The sequence below is a fragment of the Sorex fumeus genome, unplaced genomic scaffold (assembly GCF_029834395.1).
Source record: "Sorex fumeus unplaced genomic scaffold, SorFum_2.1 ptg000021l, whole genome shotgun sequence".
Taxonomy (NCBI): domain Eukaryota; kingdom Metazoa; phylum Chordata; class Mammalia; order Eulipotyphla; family Soricidae; genus Sorex; species Sorex fumeus.
The window spans coordinates 12,950,633-12,967,674 of record NW_026606078.1 but is presented as its reverse complement, the minus strand read 5'-3'; the positions used below and the strand labels follow the sequence as shown (position 1 = coordinate 12,967,674).

General features: G+C 39.6%; 1 protein-coding gene across 1 annotated transcript in view; it reads left to right on the top strand.

The window, feature by feature from the left end:
• LOC130022889 (immunoglobulin lambda-1 light chain-like) overlaps nucleotides 1-17,042 on the top strand; it is a 60,646-nt gene that overhangs the window by 6,036 nt on the left and 37,568 nt on the right. Inside the window, exons 4-6 of the mRNA XM_056113604.1 lie at nucleotides 1,099-1,163; nucleotides 5,820-5,835; nucleotides 6,768-6,838. Of these exons, the coding sequence (XP_055969579.1) occupies nucleotides 1,099-1,163; nucleotides 5,820-5,835; nucleotides 6,768-6,838 (152 nt within the window). The remainder of the gene's footprint in view (nucleotides 1-1,098; nucleotides 1,164-5,819; nucleotides 5,836-6,767; nucleotides 6,839-17,042) is intronic.

Here is a 17,042-nt window from a genome sequence, read left to right as displayed (position 1 = left end):
TGGTATGTGACTGCAGGCATGACATTCTTAAGGTCAAGAGAAAATGATCCCATTCTGTTCCACAAACTTTCAATGTACCTGTGTGTTTACAAGGCACCTTTAATCACTGGAGTTGGTGAGAGTTGAAAATTGAGTCAGGTGGCTCTCCTGCCCAGTCATGCAGGACCTGATAGAGAAGGAAGAAAATGTTGTAGCCTAGACAAAAATGTTTGCAATCCTGTTTTCTGTTGTGCATAAAGTAAGGAACATTTCCTATTTTCTGCCTACTTGTGGAAGAGTTTTGAAAACTGGTTATAGTTTCTGCATTGTTGCACTGTGTTGTGAGTGCTGGAATACTTCCTATGGAGACATTTCACAATGTGGCTATGGTAGCTGTAGGATAGTCCATGGACCTCCATGTATCACGTATAGCAAGGAGAGTGCAAGTGCTCATGCCATGCCACCCTCCTTTATGAACATGTCATCCTTCCTTGATATCTACTGCTAGCACAGAGGGTCCTCCAAATCTGCCCATCAAAAGAGTTACTGATAAAGACAGGGTAAGAATATCTGATGTTTGATCATGACTGCTTTAGTGGATAATTTTAGTATTTTACATCTACTGCAATGCATCATCTCAGTATCAGAATAATCTGATAGAGCTATAGAATAATTTTTCTCCTGTCAGCTCATAGAATAATTTTTCTCCTGTACTTTAAATTTGAAGTACATTGCCAGAAACAGATAAACATCATAGAGAGGTGTAGTATTTTTGGATGACAAAGGCAGAGGTATTTGAGGAAGACATCAAGATGTTAGTGGCACAAAAAAACTTTAACAATAGCTGGAGTAGGGATACTGCTGTCATGTATAATATCATTCATAGCCAGTAGTTTAGAACCACATGGTTTAATTTACACATTTTCACTCTCCTGGAATTACAATGTGAGGGGCCGACCTTCTTTTCTGATTTTGATGACCTGATTCTGACAGCTCACTAACAACCAAAGTCTTACTTTCTAACAAATCACACCATATGTTGATCCATTTCTCTTGTTTGAATTCTAAATAAAATGTTGAGCTGCACTACTGCTCTAACAGTTGCTCTTTGTCTTTTAGATTGCATAGAAGAATTGTTTCTTGAGGAGTTCAATGACACATCAGAGATGTCCAGGGATTTTATGGTAAGCATAACTTACCATATGTCTTTCCCACACATGAACTCTTGCTGAGAGATTTTGAATTTATCTGATTAATTTATTGAATAGTTGACATGTGAAACATATACACGGGACACATACCTATGAATCTCATGGTTTTTTTCTATGTTTTAATCTTAGGCTTCAGCAACACAACGAGGCAGTAAGTATTCTGAACTGTTTCAGCTGGTACAAAGTATCTGTGCAGATAAGTTTTGATAATTGGTTTTGTTTTGTCTAGAGACATTACTCATGGGTAGAAGATTTCATGTTTGTGGGGAATAGCTATATTCTTCCGATTAATAATTTTATCCAGTGTCTATATTCCGGAGATACAGTGTATCCCAGGTGTGAGAGATGTGCATGACGGTGGGTCTTCAGAATTACTATTGTTAATTTGAATATGGTTGTGTGTGTATATGTGTGTATGTATGTGTGTATGGTATGTGTGAATTTGTATTTGTGTGTTGGGTGAGAATGAGGCAGAATGGAGAGTGAGATTGATTGTGTGCTTCCTCAGGTGATATGTCCTGCTTGCACTCACAATTCTCAGAATCACAACTATACAATTGTCTCACACAGCATCCCCAAACACTTTCACACTTTCAAACCTTTGCGATTCACTGCTCCACCCTCACCACAGTCCTTCCTGGAGATCTTTCTATTTTTCTCACTCCTCAGAGGAACACGGTGCCAACATAGTAGCTCAAGCTGTGCTTAGTAGGTAAAAGAAAATAATATGTACAATCCAGAGAGATAGGACAGGGCATAAGAGACTTGGTTGCTTGCAGATGACCTTGTTTTTCTCCCAAGAATGACAGATGATCCCTGTGATCACTAACTGGTGTGTTCACTGAGCACAGTAACACCTGAGAATAACTGTGTTCATCCCAAAAACAAAAGAAAAAAATGTAGAAGGTTTGATGGACTGGAGTAGTGACATGTGTTTCCACTGGGAATTATCAATTATTTATTATAATTACATATTTATGAATAATTAATTAATAATCACAAAATTATTCACTGGGATTATTAATCTCTGTGCAAGGTATTTTTAAGTATCCAATTTCAACCTTTAAAATAGTTATGACGGGGCTGGAGTGATAGCACAGCGGGTAGGGTGTTTGCCTTGCACGCAGCCAACATGACTGACACAGGTTCGATTCCCAGCACCCCATATGGTCCCCTGAGCACTGCCAGGAGCAATTCCTGAGTACATGAGCCAGGAGTAACCCCTGAGCATTGCCGGGTGTGACCCAAGAAGGAAAAATAAATAAATAAATAAATAAATAAATAAATAAATAAAATAGTTATGCTACAGAGAGACAGAGAGTTTCATCTTAACTATCAGACATCAGAGTAGTAATAGGTATATTTTTCAATAATCATTTAAATTCTTAAGGGTAACCAACACATTATGATATACAACTGTGGTCAGTCATAGATTTATAATGTGGAAACACTGTATGAACATGTGGCCACTTTTATCAATCAATGTTTAAGGAGGTTAGAAAACACGGAAATAGTTTTGTATAATTGCTAGCATTATCAACTTTCAGCATGGAAGTGCTCCTTTATTGCAAAACAGAAATGCTCCTTGATTGAACAGCAGAAACTTTAGGAACAGAATTCACAAGAACTCAAAGTAACATGATTATGTAATGTAATATGTCACCATTATATTACATAAAATAACTTACTATTAATTAAATTTTGTTTGGGAAACCAGAAACATTAGGAACAGAATCCAGAGGAACACAATGTGCCATGGGAATATCAGTCTGGTGCCCACATCCTTATTGCAAAGATACTGTGCGGTTGCCTTTGAGCTGCCACCACCTCTGACTCCCACGTTAATGATCTGCAGCAAAAAGATCACTTATTACCAGGACCAGAAAAACTGACCATTACTTGATTCCTCTTAGCTCCACTGTTAACTCCCCGAAGGATGATTGCCTGGGAAAGTGATGAGGACAGTGAAAGCACCAGAGGGTGAGTTTGTCTTTTCCATTGACATTCATACATTGCATCTTGAGATTTCCTTTCTAGTTCAATTCAGAAGCATGTTTTCCAGTGATCCTTGGAGCTGAAAGATATAATATCAATGCTGAATGCATTGAGTGAATCAGTATCTTCTTAAGTGATGACTGATTCAAGAAGACCTTTACTCTTGGAAGCACCTTTTCTCCCCATAAACTGTATGCTAGAACTTCTCCTCTAGCAATAGATTCCAACCCCTGACTTTTTTGGAATAAGAAAATCCATTTCTTTCTTTACTCTAGCCTTACCTTCAGCGGTAGGGCGTTCGCCTTACAAGCGGCCAACATGGCCGACCCGAGTTCGATTCCTCCGCCCCTCTCGGAGAGCCCGGCAAGCTACCGAGAGTATTCGATATGCCAGACACAGGAACCTTTTATTGAGGCCACCTAAAGTAGTTCTCCACCTTTGGGGCTGCTCTGATTTGTGGTCTTTCTCCCTTGTGGTGCTTGGAGATCTATGTGGTTCCGAAGAATAAACCAGTATTTATTGTATGCAAAGCAATTGCCTTAGCTCTCACACTGTATTTACATGGGAAGTGGCATTTCAATGCACAGGAGAAACACATCAAGGAAATACTCATCCACTAGTTTCCTTTCCATTTGCATTTGAAATCTCTAACTTGACCTCAGGAGTGAAGACCAGTGACTTAGACAACTATTAACGTTAGAGTTTGATTCTCACTCTTTTTTCCTTCCTGCAGAAGGAAGAAATTCGAAGCTCGATAGAATATAGTACTTACTCTATACTTACATGCTTTTTTTTTTAGAAATTCCTGCATAGTTTAGCCTAAAGACTAGTTGTGATTCTGGGTTTCCTATGACAGTGCTACAGACTTGGTTTAGAAATGATCATTACCTTAGTGTTCTCCCTTAACAGTCATGTTGTCCCTAAAGCTGTGTAACTTTCATGTATTTGTTTTGGTCATTTTAGTTTATTCTTTACAAACATTGAAAGAGAAGAATTGTAAGCAGTTTTGCTGTGTGCCCGTGGCACTGTGTCTCTTCTCCCTGTTTTTGAGGAGCAAATGCACATGCTCGTCCCATGTCTTCCACTGACATGCATGTCCCTTCATTAGATGTCTTCTGAGGCTCTGTAGGCAATTTATCACAGGATTAAAGAGAAGCCAATTAAAAAGGAGGACGGGATGGGAAACCATGCGATTTGAATTAATGACACATTCAGAATTTAAGCATATTATTGTGGACAGTATGAATGACTTGTATAGAAATGGAGTATTATATAAGTGAGAAAATCGTAGAATAATTGTCTCAAGGGCATTTTCCTGCCATTGAAAGTCAAATAAAAGCGAACCTTTATTTGTCTGAAAGAGGGTAAAAGTTTGATCAAGACATCAAGAAGAAAGTAGGCAGGAGCTGGAGCAATAGTACAGTAGGGAGGGCATTTACCTTGCACACATCTGACCTAAGTTCATCCCTCCCCGGCATTCCATATGGTCCCCTGAGCACTGCCAGGAGTGATTACTGAGTGCATAGCCAGGACTAACCCCTGAGCATCATTAGTGTGACCCAAAAAGTCAAAACAATAAAAAATAAAAAAAGAAGATTAATAAGAAGGTAGCCTGAGCTGGGTTTCATTCCTGGCAAAAGTAGTCACACAGTCAATTATTTAAAATTTACACCATAGCCTGTACCTTAGTATCATGTGGATTATCTCCATTCATCCATTTTATCTCCATTCAGCCTATGATTCCAAGATTAGACTCTTTTTTTTTTATTGAGTCTACTAAGCATGGCTTTGAGAGGTCACTCCTAATAATCCTTGACTAACTGAGCTAGCAGATATATGCGGATTCCAAAGAGGAGATGCTGCTTAAACCTTGTGTCCCAAGGGCCAACCAGGGCCAACCTCGAAGCTCCTGGGAAACTGCAGGGCTACATCTGCTCATGCTGAGGAAGTCGTGTGGTTCAGGGATCCAATCCCAGTTGAACTAACCATTACTCTCTCTAGTGCTCTCATTGGTTTTCTTTTCTGCTTTCACTTATTGTCCTGGGAGGTACAAGTTTCCACATTAAGCAATTGCTTACTTTATTGAACCACATCTATGCTCTGCTCCTTTTCCAAGTCATCCAAAATGTTTTGTAAATGTTGAGCTTTCCATTGGATTCATCATTGCTCTCCTCCCTTTAGCATATGTGAAAGAACTGTGGGACAGTGAATATTCTACTGATTGAGAGGAAAGCAGTTCTTCCTATTGACTGGTAAGTTTGCCTGTCATGCAGAAATACCATTTCTGGGTTTGTGTATTTTATAAATATCCTATATCTGAAAACATTATAGTGTCCATTGGAGATATTGAATGTTATTTTTACAGGGACTATCCACAATTATCATCAAATGGATGAATTAGGGTTTTACTCCCCAAATCTTTTCACTTCTTGGATCTAGAAATTTGATCATCACCACTGCAGAGCATTGATTGAATGGAAGTCCTCCAGAGATGCTCATGTTTTTTCCATAGTTGTTCTCATGCTTGCTGATGGAATTTTTCAACTTATTTGTTTTTTGACCAGATGCCAAGTGAATAATAAATACACAGAACGCTATACATCTGATTCTTATTCTCTTTTCTTGTTATTGCAGGTGAATAAAGAATATGGTAAGTACTTGAAATTTTCTCACTGTAGATAAAAAATGTATATGAAAAGGATGGACATTTTTTATTAAACAATCTATAGAGACTTCACATAGCAGATTCTGGGCACATAAATTTTGGAGATGTGAACAACAGCTATTTCCGGGCGAAGCACTATAGTTATGGGTCATATTCCTTGGAAGCAACAGATTTTCAAGAAGAGCATGAAGAATGTCTTTGTGTATGCTGTATCAGAATCTGCATTGTTTTTGTCAAATGTGTGTGTGCTGGTGTTGAGCATGATATGAGAAAACGAGAGTAAAATAGAGTAGGAGGGAGAAAAGAAAGATGGCTTCCTCAGAATATATTTTCTCAGTGTACTCACAAGGCTTACTGTTACAATTTTCTCTGTAAGTTCCCAGTATCATACATCAGCCTTTACCTGCACACATGAGTCTACCTTCACCACCCTCCTACCTGGAACTATGCTCATTACACTGCTTCTCAGGGATTGTGGTACCAGTATGAATGGTCCAGGTTCCTCTTTCATATAAAATAAAGTTATGTACCCAGCTGTTTTTCTCATAGGGTTGTTATGGTCTGTGTTTGGGGGGGTGGGGGACTATTTCCTTCTTTCATGTTCACCTTTGAAGTTTATGTATGTACAGATGGAAAATAAGAGTTCTACATTTAGGAGCAGTATCAGTGGTGATAGAATGAGGATAATATTTCTGTCTTATGAGAGAAATAATCAATATTAACTCCACAGTTAAAATCATCTAGCATTTTCTTTAACCTTCAAACCTAAAATATGGAGATCCCATGTAGCACACACATCTTATTCAGACTTTACCTATGATTAATATTAAAGTCATTACGAAGAGAAATTACTTAGTTTAATTTCTCAATACCAATTACATACTTTTAACCAATCTTTTCTGTGTCTTATCTTTTAGATTCTTATAATGATGTGCTTCAGGAATGTGTCAACAACAGAGAGAAGTCACAGGTGGACTACGATACTTTAGTAAGTTACCCTGTATGCCCCAAGCAGAAATATTTTCTGCTCTTTGTGTTTTAGAAATGAGTTGGTGTACAATTTTAATGTCAAATACCATTTCTTTGGAGTGAAAAGGGGTGTGTGTACGTGTGTGTGTGTGTATGGTATAGAATATAGTATCATCCTAAGAAGAATTTGAAAATATTACACTGATCAGCGATTCTATGAGTGTTGTTTTAGCTGATCTCACAGACATCTCGTTGACTATGCTAAGAGGACTACCATCTAGGCACACAGTGTCTTGACAATGTGTGCCGATGGTCACCAGAGAGTAATGTGTTTATCCTTCTGTTCATGAGATAATTTTCTAATTGGTAGATACATGATCATTTATGTAACAAGAACCAAGAGTATACTGGGATTCATGAGGCTGCATTTCAAACTCAAAGGCAGGGGAGATAAATGTTTGAATAGAGAAACTGGGATGGCTAGCACAGATACCATAAATTACCAAAAGTGACAAGCCAGACAAGGACCTTTACCTGCTTCAACTTCAGAATCTAAGCTATCAGTTAAGCTCTGATACTGACATACTTCTTCACTGGGTAAAGTTTGAATCAAGCCAATTGAAGTGGCTGGAGCAATAGTACACTGTGTAGGGTGTTTGCCTTCCACGCAGCCATCCCAGGTTTGATCCCTGAATTCCCATATGGTTCACTGAGCACTGCCAAGAGTAATTCCTGAGTGCAGATACAGGTGTAACCCCTGAGTATTGCTGAGTGTGATGCATAAAGCCAAAAAAAAAAAAAAGAAAGAAAAGATAAAAGCAACTGGAAAGAGGAATATTGTTAGAATATGCAAATCAGATATGCATCTGATCTAGGAGCTGTCATTGCATTCGTAGTTGAAGGCAAGCTGACACTGGTGGTATGATTGATTTTGGAACATTACACACTTGAACTGAACTATGAATAACTGTGTAAGTCACAGTGCCTCAATAATTCAAATATGTGTTTATTTACCAAAAAACAAAATAAAAAAGAAAAGATATAAATTGAGAGTCTCAAACTTTCCACCGTGTTTGGAGAGAGAATTTTAATTCCAACATGGATAAGAGGCAAAGAATAAAAAATTATTGTAATACTGTTTTGAGAAGGATTTTAAGGCCCGTTGTTCATCGATTTGCTCGAGCGGGCCCAGTAACATCTCCATTGGAGACTTTGTTGTTACTGTGTTTGGCATATCGAATATGTCACGGGGAGGTTTCCAGGCTCTGCCTTGTGGGTGAGATACTCTCGGTAGCTTGCAGGGCTCTCCGAGAGGGGCGGAGGAATCAAACTCGGGTCGGCCATGTTGGCTGCGTGCAAGGCAAATGCCCTACCACTGTGCTATCGCTCCATATAATTGTGCTTTGCATAAATTAGGCAGTCTCCTGCCCCCGCGCCTGGCTGTCCTCGCCGGGGCCCCTTGGAGGGGAGCGGGTTGAGCTTTCCTCCCCGCCCCGACCATGGCTCCAGCAGCCGAAGACCTCCAGGACCAGCCACCACCATGCTGAGACCACTCTCCGCACACATGAAGGTACTGGCAGAGGGACAAAGCCACATGGGTTCCGGGGCCGAGATCTCCAAGCCTACTCAAATTGGGGTCGAGCATCCTCCACCCAGATCCTCCAAATTCCAGTAGGCGGGTGTTACACCCACCAACTGGCCCCCTGTCACCCTGTAATCCCATCAAGGGCCAAGACTCAGAGACTATAAAAACCAGCTCCTGGAACCGTGCGGCTGCATTCGCATTCACGGTCTCGCGACATCTTATTATGGCATCTTATTATCTCACTCCTACTTTGGACAAACTAGCAGGCTACCGAATGTAGCCTGCCCACACGGCAGAGTCTGGCAAACTCCCTGTGGCGTACCCAATGTGCCAAATACCAGTAAGAATGATGGGTCTCATTCTCCTAAAGAGCCTTGAATATAATCTCAGGGCTAGGATGAAAGGGACGTTACTGGGGCCTGCTTGAGGCAATCGACGAATAACAGGATGATTTGTGATTGTGATTGCATAAATTAAAACAAAGCACCTCCAGTAATTTTTCTTTTCTCATTCTGGGACTAGATTGATAGGATGTAGGCTCAGAAAACTAGAGGCAAACTTGACATCAGTGTACAGCCTTCAGTTTCCTCATAATATTCCCATTGATTCACCAGGGTTTCATGAATTCTCAAGAATAATGGATTCTATAAATAAAGCAGCACTCATTCTTTGCTTAAGACTTCGAATCCTACTTTTAACATTACGACTTCCCTTTTATTGATTTTCCAGATTGAATTTTCATGCCATTTTATGACTGGGAATCACTGCCCAAATCATATCTGTATGAGATGTGTAGCACTTCTCGTGAGAGGTTAATCTCTCAGCTTCATTCCCACCTTTTCTCTTTGCAAATTCTCCTAAATAGCAGAGAATGTGTTACTTTGAATATCTGTCTATTCCGTAGCTATGGATGCAGGCAAATGGCAAAGTTCACCTTAAATAGAGATCAGTGAAGAGCTGTGTAAAGTAAAAAGGTAAAGGCCCTCCCGTTGATCGTCGATTTGCTCGAGCGGGCCCAGTAACGTCTCCATTGGAGGCTTTGTTGTTACTGTGTCTGGCATATCGAATACTCTCGGTAGCTTGCTGGGCTCTCCGAGAGGGGCGGAGGAATCGAACTCGGGTCGGCCATGTTGGCCACTTGTAAGGCGAACGCCCTACCCGCTGTGCTATCGCAAAGTACTTCTCAGTAATATTAGACCAGCAAATATCCTTAGCAATATTTATAATTGAGGATGTTACACTGATCAGACATAGTATGAATCTGTTATTCCAGCTAATCTCACAGACATCTCATCTTTATAATTGCTGAGGTTTATTTTTCATCTTTTTATTTGTGGTAACAACCCTCTGTAACTGACCAAGATCACCTTGCATACATAGTATTGATTATCCCTTGCAAAAGTAGATGCAGTCACTTCAGAAACATTGAAATTGAAACACCCTTTCAAAATCAAGTGACTATCCAAAAACTTTGGATCCTGTAAAAGAGATTAATCTTTTCAAACAAGTTACAAATCATTTCCCAAGAAGAATTGAACCAATTTTGTCACATATTGAATAAATACCTCTCCTATATGCCATGAATATGCATAGAATACCTTTCAAGCAAAAACCTAATATGTTTACACAGAAGTTGACTAACCAGTCTTTCTTCTAGATATTGCCAATGCCAATGGAGTTAACATGCAATTGATGCCTTAAATAAAAATAACTTAAATAAAAATAACTTCTTGCAGAATGTTAGTTTAGGTAAGTTTGTTATTTTTTTTAATGATTTGGAGTAAGGTGACTGACCCTCCAAAATAAATACTGTTTTTGTGATCAAGCAACTAGTGACAAACTCCTTCTCCAACCACCAACTCACCAGGACTTTGGTAGACATTTCCTACAGTAACTACACAGAAAGCTAGAACTATTTCTGGGATTGAAAAGTCGAATTAAGAAAAAAAAATCCTACAATGTAGATTCATTGAGTAAGAGCTGAGGAAGGAAAACAAAATCTCTTTATAGCCTGACACAACCTTAAGTGTTCAAGATTAACTAGAAAGCAACATTGGAACCACACTCACAGTTTTAGATTCCACTTGAGAGTTCTGGCCAATACAGAGTGGCTCTCCCCTTCTATCTCCCTGATGACTGACCCAACTCTGTGCGTTCTTGCAGTGTCTAACAGAATGGGTATTTCTCCTTTGTGCAGATGGTGAACTGAAATTGTAAGCCTGAAACTGTGTACTGCATAGAACTGAGTTAGTCAAGATTCAAGAGATTTCTTGAAGTTCTGTATTTAATGTTGGAAATTTGTATCTAATTTGTATTTTGTGTTAAATAAAAAATAAAGAAAATAACCTATTTTGTCATGATGCATTTCTTGCATACAAACAAAAAGGAGCAATTTGTATATGGAAAAGTACATATTTTATAAAGTAATATTCAAACAAATATACAAAAAACCTCTTTTGAAACAACTCAACAAAGGGTAACACCAATATTGAAAAGAAGGCATAAAGATTTTTAGCACAAACAAAAACATTACAGAAAATTGTTAACAAATTACCAAAAAAAAATTGGTGGGTTGTATTTGAATTGGGGGAAATAAGACAAAAATGTAGAACAAAGATATGACAATATTGACTGAAAGAAGACTATTTGCTCTACAGAATTCCTATCATCAGCCTTAGATTGAGAACATCATTAGGTGATGTTGTTCCTCTTCTCAGAGTTGATTAGGGGATTAACAAATTCAGTTGGAAATCAGTAGACCCTGCACAAACACATACTGAGTTAAGTGAAATGTTACTCTGGTACTTTCTCCCAAGGGACAAAACTTCAAACTAAATACAATCCTACTCTATCTCAGCCTGAAACTGAGTCCTTGGCCAAGGATCCAGAATTGGAGGGTGACTTCAATGATGGTCTATATTTTCATAATTGGGCCCTCAAGCACAAGATCTTTATCCAGGTTGCTTAAGAAAAGATAAAAAAATGACACTAGAGATGTCAGCACCAGATTTGGGCCAGGAAATCTTTTTTTCTTTTAAATTAATCATCATGATGATGTAGGCAGGTAGATAGGGAAAGGCCCTTTGCAATGGAAGAAGAATTCTAGGAATGACCCAACTCGTGGATACAGAAAACAAAGGCCTGATAAGACCATCTGCAGACCCTCAGGATATAGGCCTCCCCATGAAATTCCTCTTTTTGGACCTCCCTGGTAACCTCCTTAGCAACGAACTTTTACCTGGAAAGAAGCCCCACGTGGGGGCAGGCTGGAGAAACCCTATAAAGGCCACCTTGAACAAAGGAAGGGCGCGCATATGCTGCCTGAGCCCATGTGGTGCTTGCGCCCACGTGGCTGAGCACATGTGGTGCCCGAGCACATGTGTTGCCCACATCTCCCCTCTTGAGATGTGTACTTTCATGCTTTCGTGTCTAACTTTACTCTCTCTCTCTCCACCTCCACACCTAAAAATCCTCCAAATAAAATCTATTTACTTCACTGCTTGTGTACTCCTGAAATTCCTTTCTGTGAGGCGAGACAAGAACCCAGCAACCCTGGGTCCCGAGTGGCAGAGGCGGGTGGGGAGAAAGTGACTGTCTTTCTCCTCCCCGCTTCACATAAGTCACCCGTGGGGCCCACCGACATCAGATGGCGACCATGAAGGGACTCAGGGCCCACCGACATCAATGAGATACAGTTACAGACTTACAAACTTTTGTGATTACGTTCCAGTCATACAATGATCGAGTACCTATCCCTCCATCAGTGCCCATTCTCCACTACCAATGTTCACACCCTGCCACCTGTCAATCCCCCCGCCCCAAGGTGGCAGGCACATTCCCTTTAATCTCTCTCCCTCCTTTTGGGTCTTATGGTTTGTATATGGGTACTAAGTGGCCATCATGTTTGGTCCATAGTCTACTTTCAGCACACATCTCACATCTTAAGCAAGCCCTCGGAGCATCAGGGTCAGAGATCTTTACAACCTTTACCATGGCCCATATTAGCCTCTTTGCCTAGTTTCCCAGATCTACAGATCTTTCAGAATTTAGAGTTGGAAGTAATGGGCCTGCCTTAGTTCCTAATAACTGACTGGTGTTTGTTCCTAATCAGTTTTTTTGTTTCAGGATCCAGTTCTCAGACTGAGTCCCCTGGTGACCATGACACCAGGAAGAACAGCCACTCTCAGGGATGATTACAAACCAATTCTAGTGAAGCAGAAACTTGAGCAATACCACAGGGAATTGATTTCTGATTTAATCAATAAACACTCATTGATCCCTGCCTGGTCCTTCGACTCCCGCTTTGGGGGGAAAAAGTATTCTTAAATTCCAGGTGCTCCAGTCTGAGGATGAGGTTCTGTTAGTTAACATACAATGGGTTTTCCATAGTGGCAGATTTGATTGCACAAAGTTTCCATTTTCTTCACGTTCTCACAAACAATTATTTTTTAAATTTATTTTATTTTGTAAGGTAGCCTAATTATTCTTTTATTTGATTCTTCTCTGATGATTGCTTATCTAAACATGTGTCCATGTTTTGTGTGCATTGCTACATAGAGAATCTTTGAGATGTGTCTATTAAAGTCACTTATTTATTTTATTTTCTCTAGTAAAGTCACTTTCGTTATCTTTTTAAAAATATAGTTGATGACTTGAAGGAGTTTTTTAACATATATGTGTATATATATATTGAAAATCTGCATTACCAGAGTTCAAACTTAGGAGTCTTGTATGTACCAGCATGCATTCTAGCCCTTAATTCATTGTAGTGCTCTTACCAGCCACTGTTTGTATTTTTTAATTTATGCAAAGCAGTCTTAAATAAGTGAAACCAGTCTCTTTTGGTTTTGTTCCCTGTTTTTAGTTTTCGGTATACAACTATTCACTCTTTGGTTGATTTTATTCCTAATTATTTGATACTATTAGGGCAGTTACTACTCAGATATTTATAATTTCCTTTTGGGGTTGTCAATAATTATTTCTATAAATGCAATTGATATTTTCTCTGATGGATCTTGTTACTATGAGGACTTTTTATTACTTCAAAAAGGAGTTGGCATATGAATACATATGTGAGCTTCATTTTTTCTAACAGCCGCATAGTATTCCAAACTTCATTTGGATATTTAGAATGAATATTTAGGATATTTAGAATGTTCTATATATAAACTATATATGTGCAAATAGATATTCCCTCATAATTTCTTGGATTTTGTCTTTTCTTCTTGTCATCTTTGCTAATGTTGAAAATTCTGATACTATGTTGAATTGAGGTGGTAAAAGTGGATATCCTTGTGTTGCTTCTGATTTACCAGTGGCGTGTGTGTGTGTGTGCGGGGGGGGGGGGGCATTTGGGATGGGATGGCCAGAGTGGATTCATCCTTTCACTATTTTATGTTCTTTAAAAGTATTCTGTAGGATACCCAGAGTCTGGAAATAGTCCAAGTGCCTGAGAACAGATGAATGGATAAAGAAACTGTGGTTTATCTACACAATGGAACACTATGCAGCTGTTAGAAAAAATGAAGTCATGAAATTTGCTTACAACATAGATGAACATGGAGACTGTCATGTTGGGTGAAATGAGTCAGAGGAAGAGGGACAAACAATGATTGCACTCATTTGTGGGATATTAAAAAAAAAAACTCACAGTATGTGAATAATACCCCAAGCAGTAGAAACAAAGGCCATAGGGACTAGTCCATGGTAGGAAGCTTGCAACCAAGGGGAAGGGGGAGTGCAGTTTAGGACAGAGAAGGGACCACTATGACAATGACAGTTGAAAATGATCACAATGTACAAAATCTGTGTGTAGAAGGGAAGTAGTGTAGAAGTCTACACACAAAATCTGTGTGTAGAAGGGAATCTGTGTGTAGAAGGCTGGAACGATAGCACAGTGGTAGGGTGTTCGCCTTACTAGCGGCCAACATGACCGACCTGAGTTTGATTCCTCCGCCCCTCTCGGAGAGCCCGGCAAGCTACCGAGAGTATTCGATATGCCAGACACAGTAACAACAAAGTCTCCAATGGAGATGTTACTGGGCCTGCTCGAGCAAATCGACGATCAACGAGAGGGCCTTTACCTTTTTACCTTAGAAGGGAAGTAAAGTGATATGCAAGATATGCATTCATAATAGTATTCAAACCATAGTGCCAATAAGGAAAATGGAAGAGAGAGAGAAAGAGAGAGAGAGAGTAGGAGGGAGGGAGGGAGAGGGATGTGTTTATCATATAGGTAGGCTAGGAGGGTGGGGTAGGAAAGTAGAGGGTGGGAGGGAAACTGGGAACATCGGTGGCAGGATATGTGCACTGGTGAAGTGTTAGATGTTGGAACCTTGCATGGTTAAAACTCAGTCCCAAACAACTTTGTAAGTATAGATGCATATAAAATCACCATCACACACACACACACATATAGATTGATAGATAGACAGATACACACACACACACACACACACACACTTCCTATGGTCCCCCCACAGAGCCAGAAGCAAGACTGGTATGTTCCAAAAGCAAACACAAAAAAGTGTCCTGTATACTAAATTGAGGCATTTTTCTTACATTCCAATTTTATTGAATATATATATTACAAAAAGTTGTTGAATCTTCTCCACATTTTTCTGCATGTAATGTTAACGTAGCTTTTGTCCTTCATTCTTTTAATATGATGTATTGAGATGATTTACTTTCATACTGTGAGACACTCTTGCATACCAAAGATGAATTCCCATGGTGATCATTATAATTATTTCAATGTACTGTTGAATTCTATATCCAAGTAGTTTAATGATTGTACATCAATACTTATCAGAGGTAGTGTTTTGTAATTCCCATCTCTTATATTCTCTTTATCTAAATTTAATATAAAAGTGACACCTTAGAGAATGAATTTGGAAGTGTACCCACACATTCAATTATTTGAAACTAAAAGAAAAAACTATGGGAAAAATAAACCAAACAGTAAAGTGGCAGGATAGAAAACTCAATATTGAAAAATCTGTTCACTAATATACATATGATGATATAAAGAAAAAGAAATTTAAAAACTTTCCAACTTTCCATTTAGTTGTGTCAAAGAAAACAGGGTACCTATTACTAACAGAACAAGTAAATGAAAAACTTAAACGTCATAAACTATAAGTCACACTGAAAAGAAATAGAAGACATAGAAAGTAAAGTAAAGTAAAGTAAAGTAAAGTAAAGTAAAGTAAAGGCCCTCCCTTTGATCATCGATTTGCTCGAGCAGGCCCAGTAACGTCTCCATTGGAGACTTTGTTGTTACTGTGTCTGGCATATCGAATACGTCACGGGGAGCTTGCCAGGCTTTGCTGTGCGGGCGAGATACTCTCGGTAGCTTGCCGGGCTCTCCGAGAGGGGCAGAGGAATCGAACTCGGATCGGCCATGTTGGCTGCGTGCAAGGCAAATGTCCTACCACTGTGCTATCGTTCCAGCCCAAAAGATCGCGTGGCCGCCCACCTACCAGATGGTCAGACTTCTTCATCAAGATCATGAACTATCAGTTTGAGGCTCTTCATGTTCCCAGAGAGAACAGATGCCATTGGGCTACACTAGCACGCTATAGGGACAAATGGAGACGTTACTGGCGCCCGCTGGAGCAAATCGACAACTGGCTCTGTGGGGGGAACCATAGGGAAGGCTGGAGCGATAGCACAGTGGTAGGGCATTTGCCTTGCACGCAGCCAACGTGGCTGACCCGAGTTCGATTCCTCCGCCCCTCTCAGAGAGCCTGGCAAGCTACCGAGAGTATCTCGCCCGCACAGCAGAACCTGGCAAGCTCCCCATGACGTATTCGATATGCCAAACACAGTAACAACAAAGTCTCCAATGGAGGCGTTACTGGGCCTGCTCGAGCAAATCAATGAACAACGGGAGGGCCTTTACCTTTAGAAGACATAGTAAATGAGAAATATTCCATGTTCATTGATTGGGAGGCTTACTATTGTTAAAATGATCATCCTACTCAAAGCTTTTTGCAGATAAAATGCAATCCCTATCATAATCCCAATGACTTTCTCCAAGGACATAGAAAAAGTATCTCTAAAATTTTCACGGAACCATAAAATTCCACATATAACCCAAGGACTCCTGGGAGTAAAGGGGAAGAAGGTAAAAGGCATTTCATTCAAAGCTTTAAACTACAATCTAAAACTATGATTTATAAATTTATATTTCAATAGGTTTTATAATAATTTATAATATTGTCTAAGATATCAACTCTATTCCTCACTTCAAATTATTCTGCCTATCTATACATTTAGTCCACTGAATAAGAGACGCATTAGTCTATAACCAATTGCACTGAATCTGTCTGTTATGACTTAAGAATCAAGTGCAGATGATAACCATGCATTTGTTATTAGTCAAACTAAATATTGTAATTTTACAATACAATATTGGGCTGGTCACGTAATGAGATTTAAAGTTGACCGCTGGACTAGAGCTGTTACCGACTGGATTCCATGGGATATCAAAAGACCGCGTGGCTGCCCACCTACCAGATGGTCAGACTTCTTCGTGAAGATCATGAACGATCGATTTGAGGCTCTTCATGTTCCCAGAGCGAACAGATGCCATTGGGCTACACTAGCACGCGATAGGGACAAATGGAGACGTTAC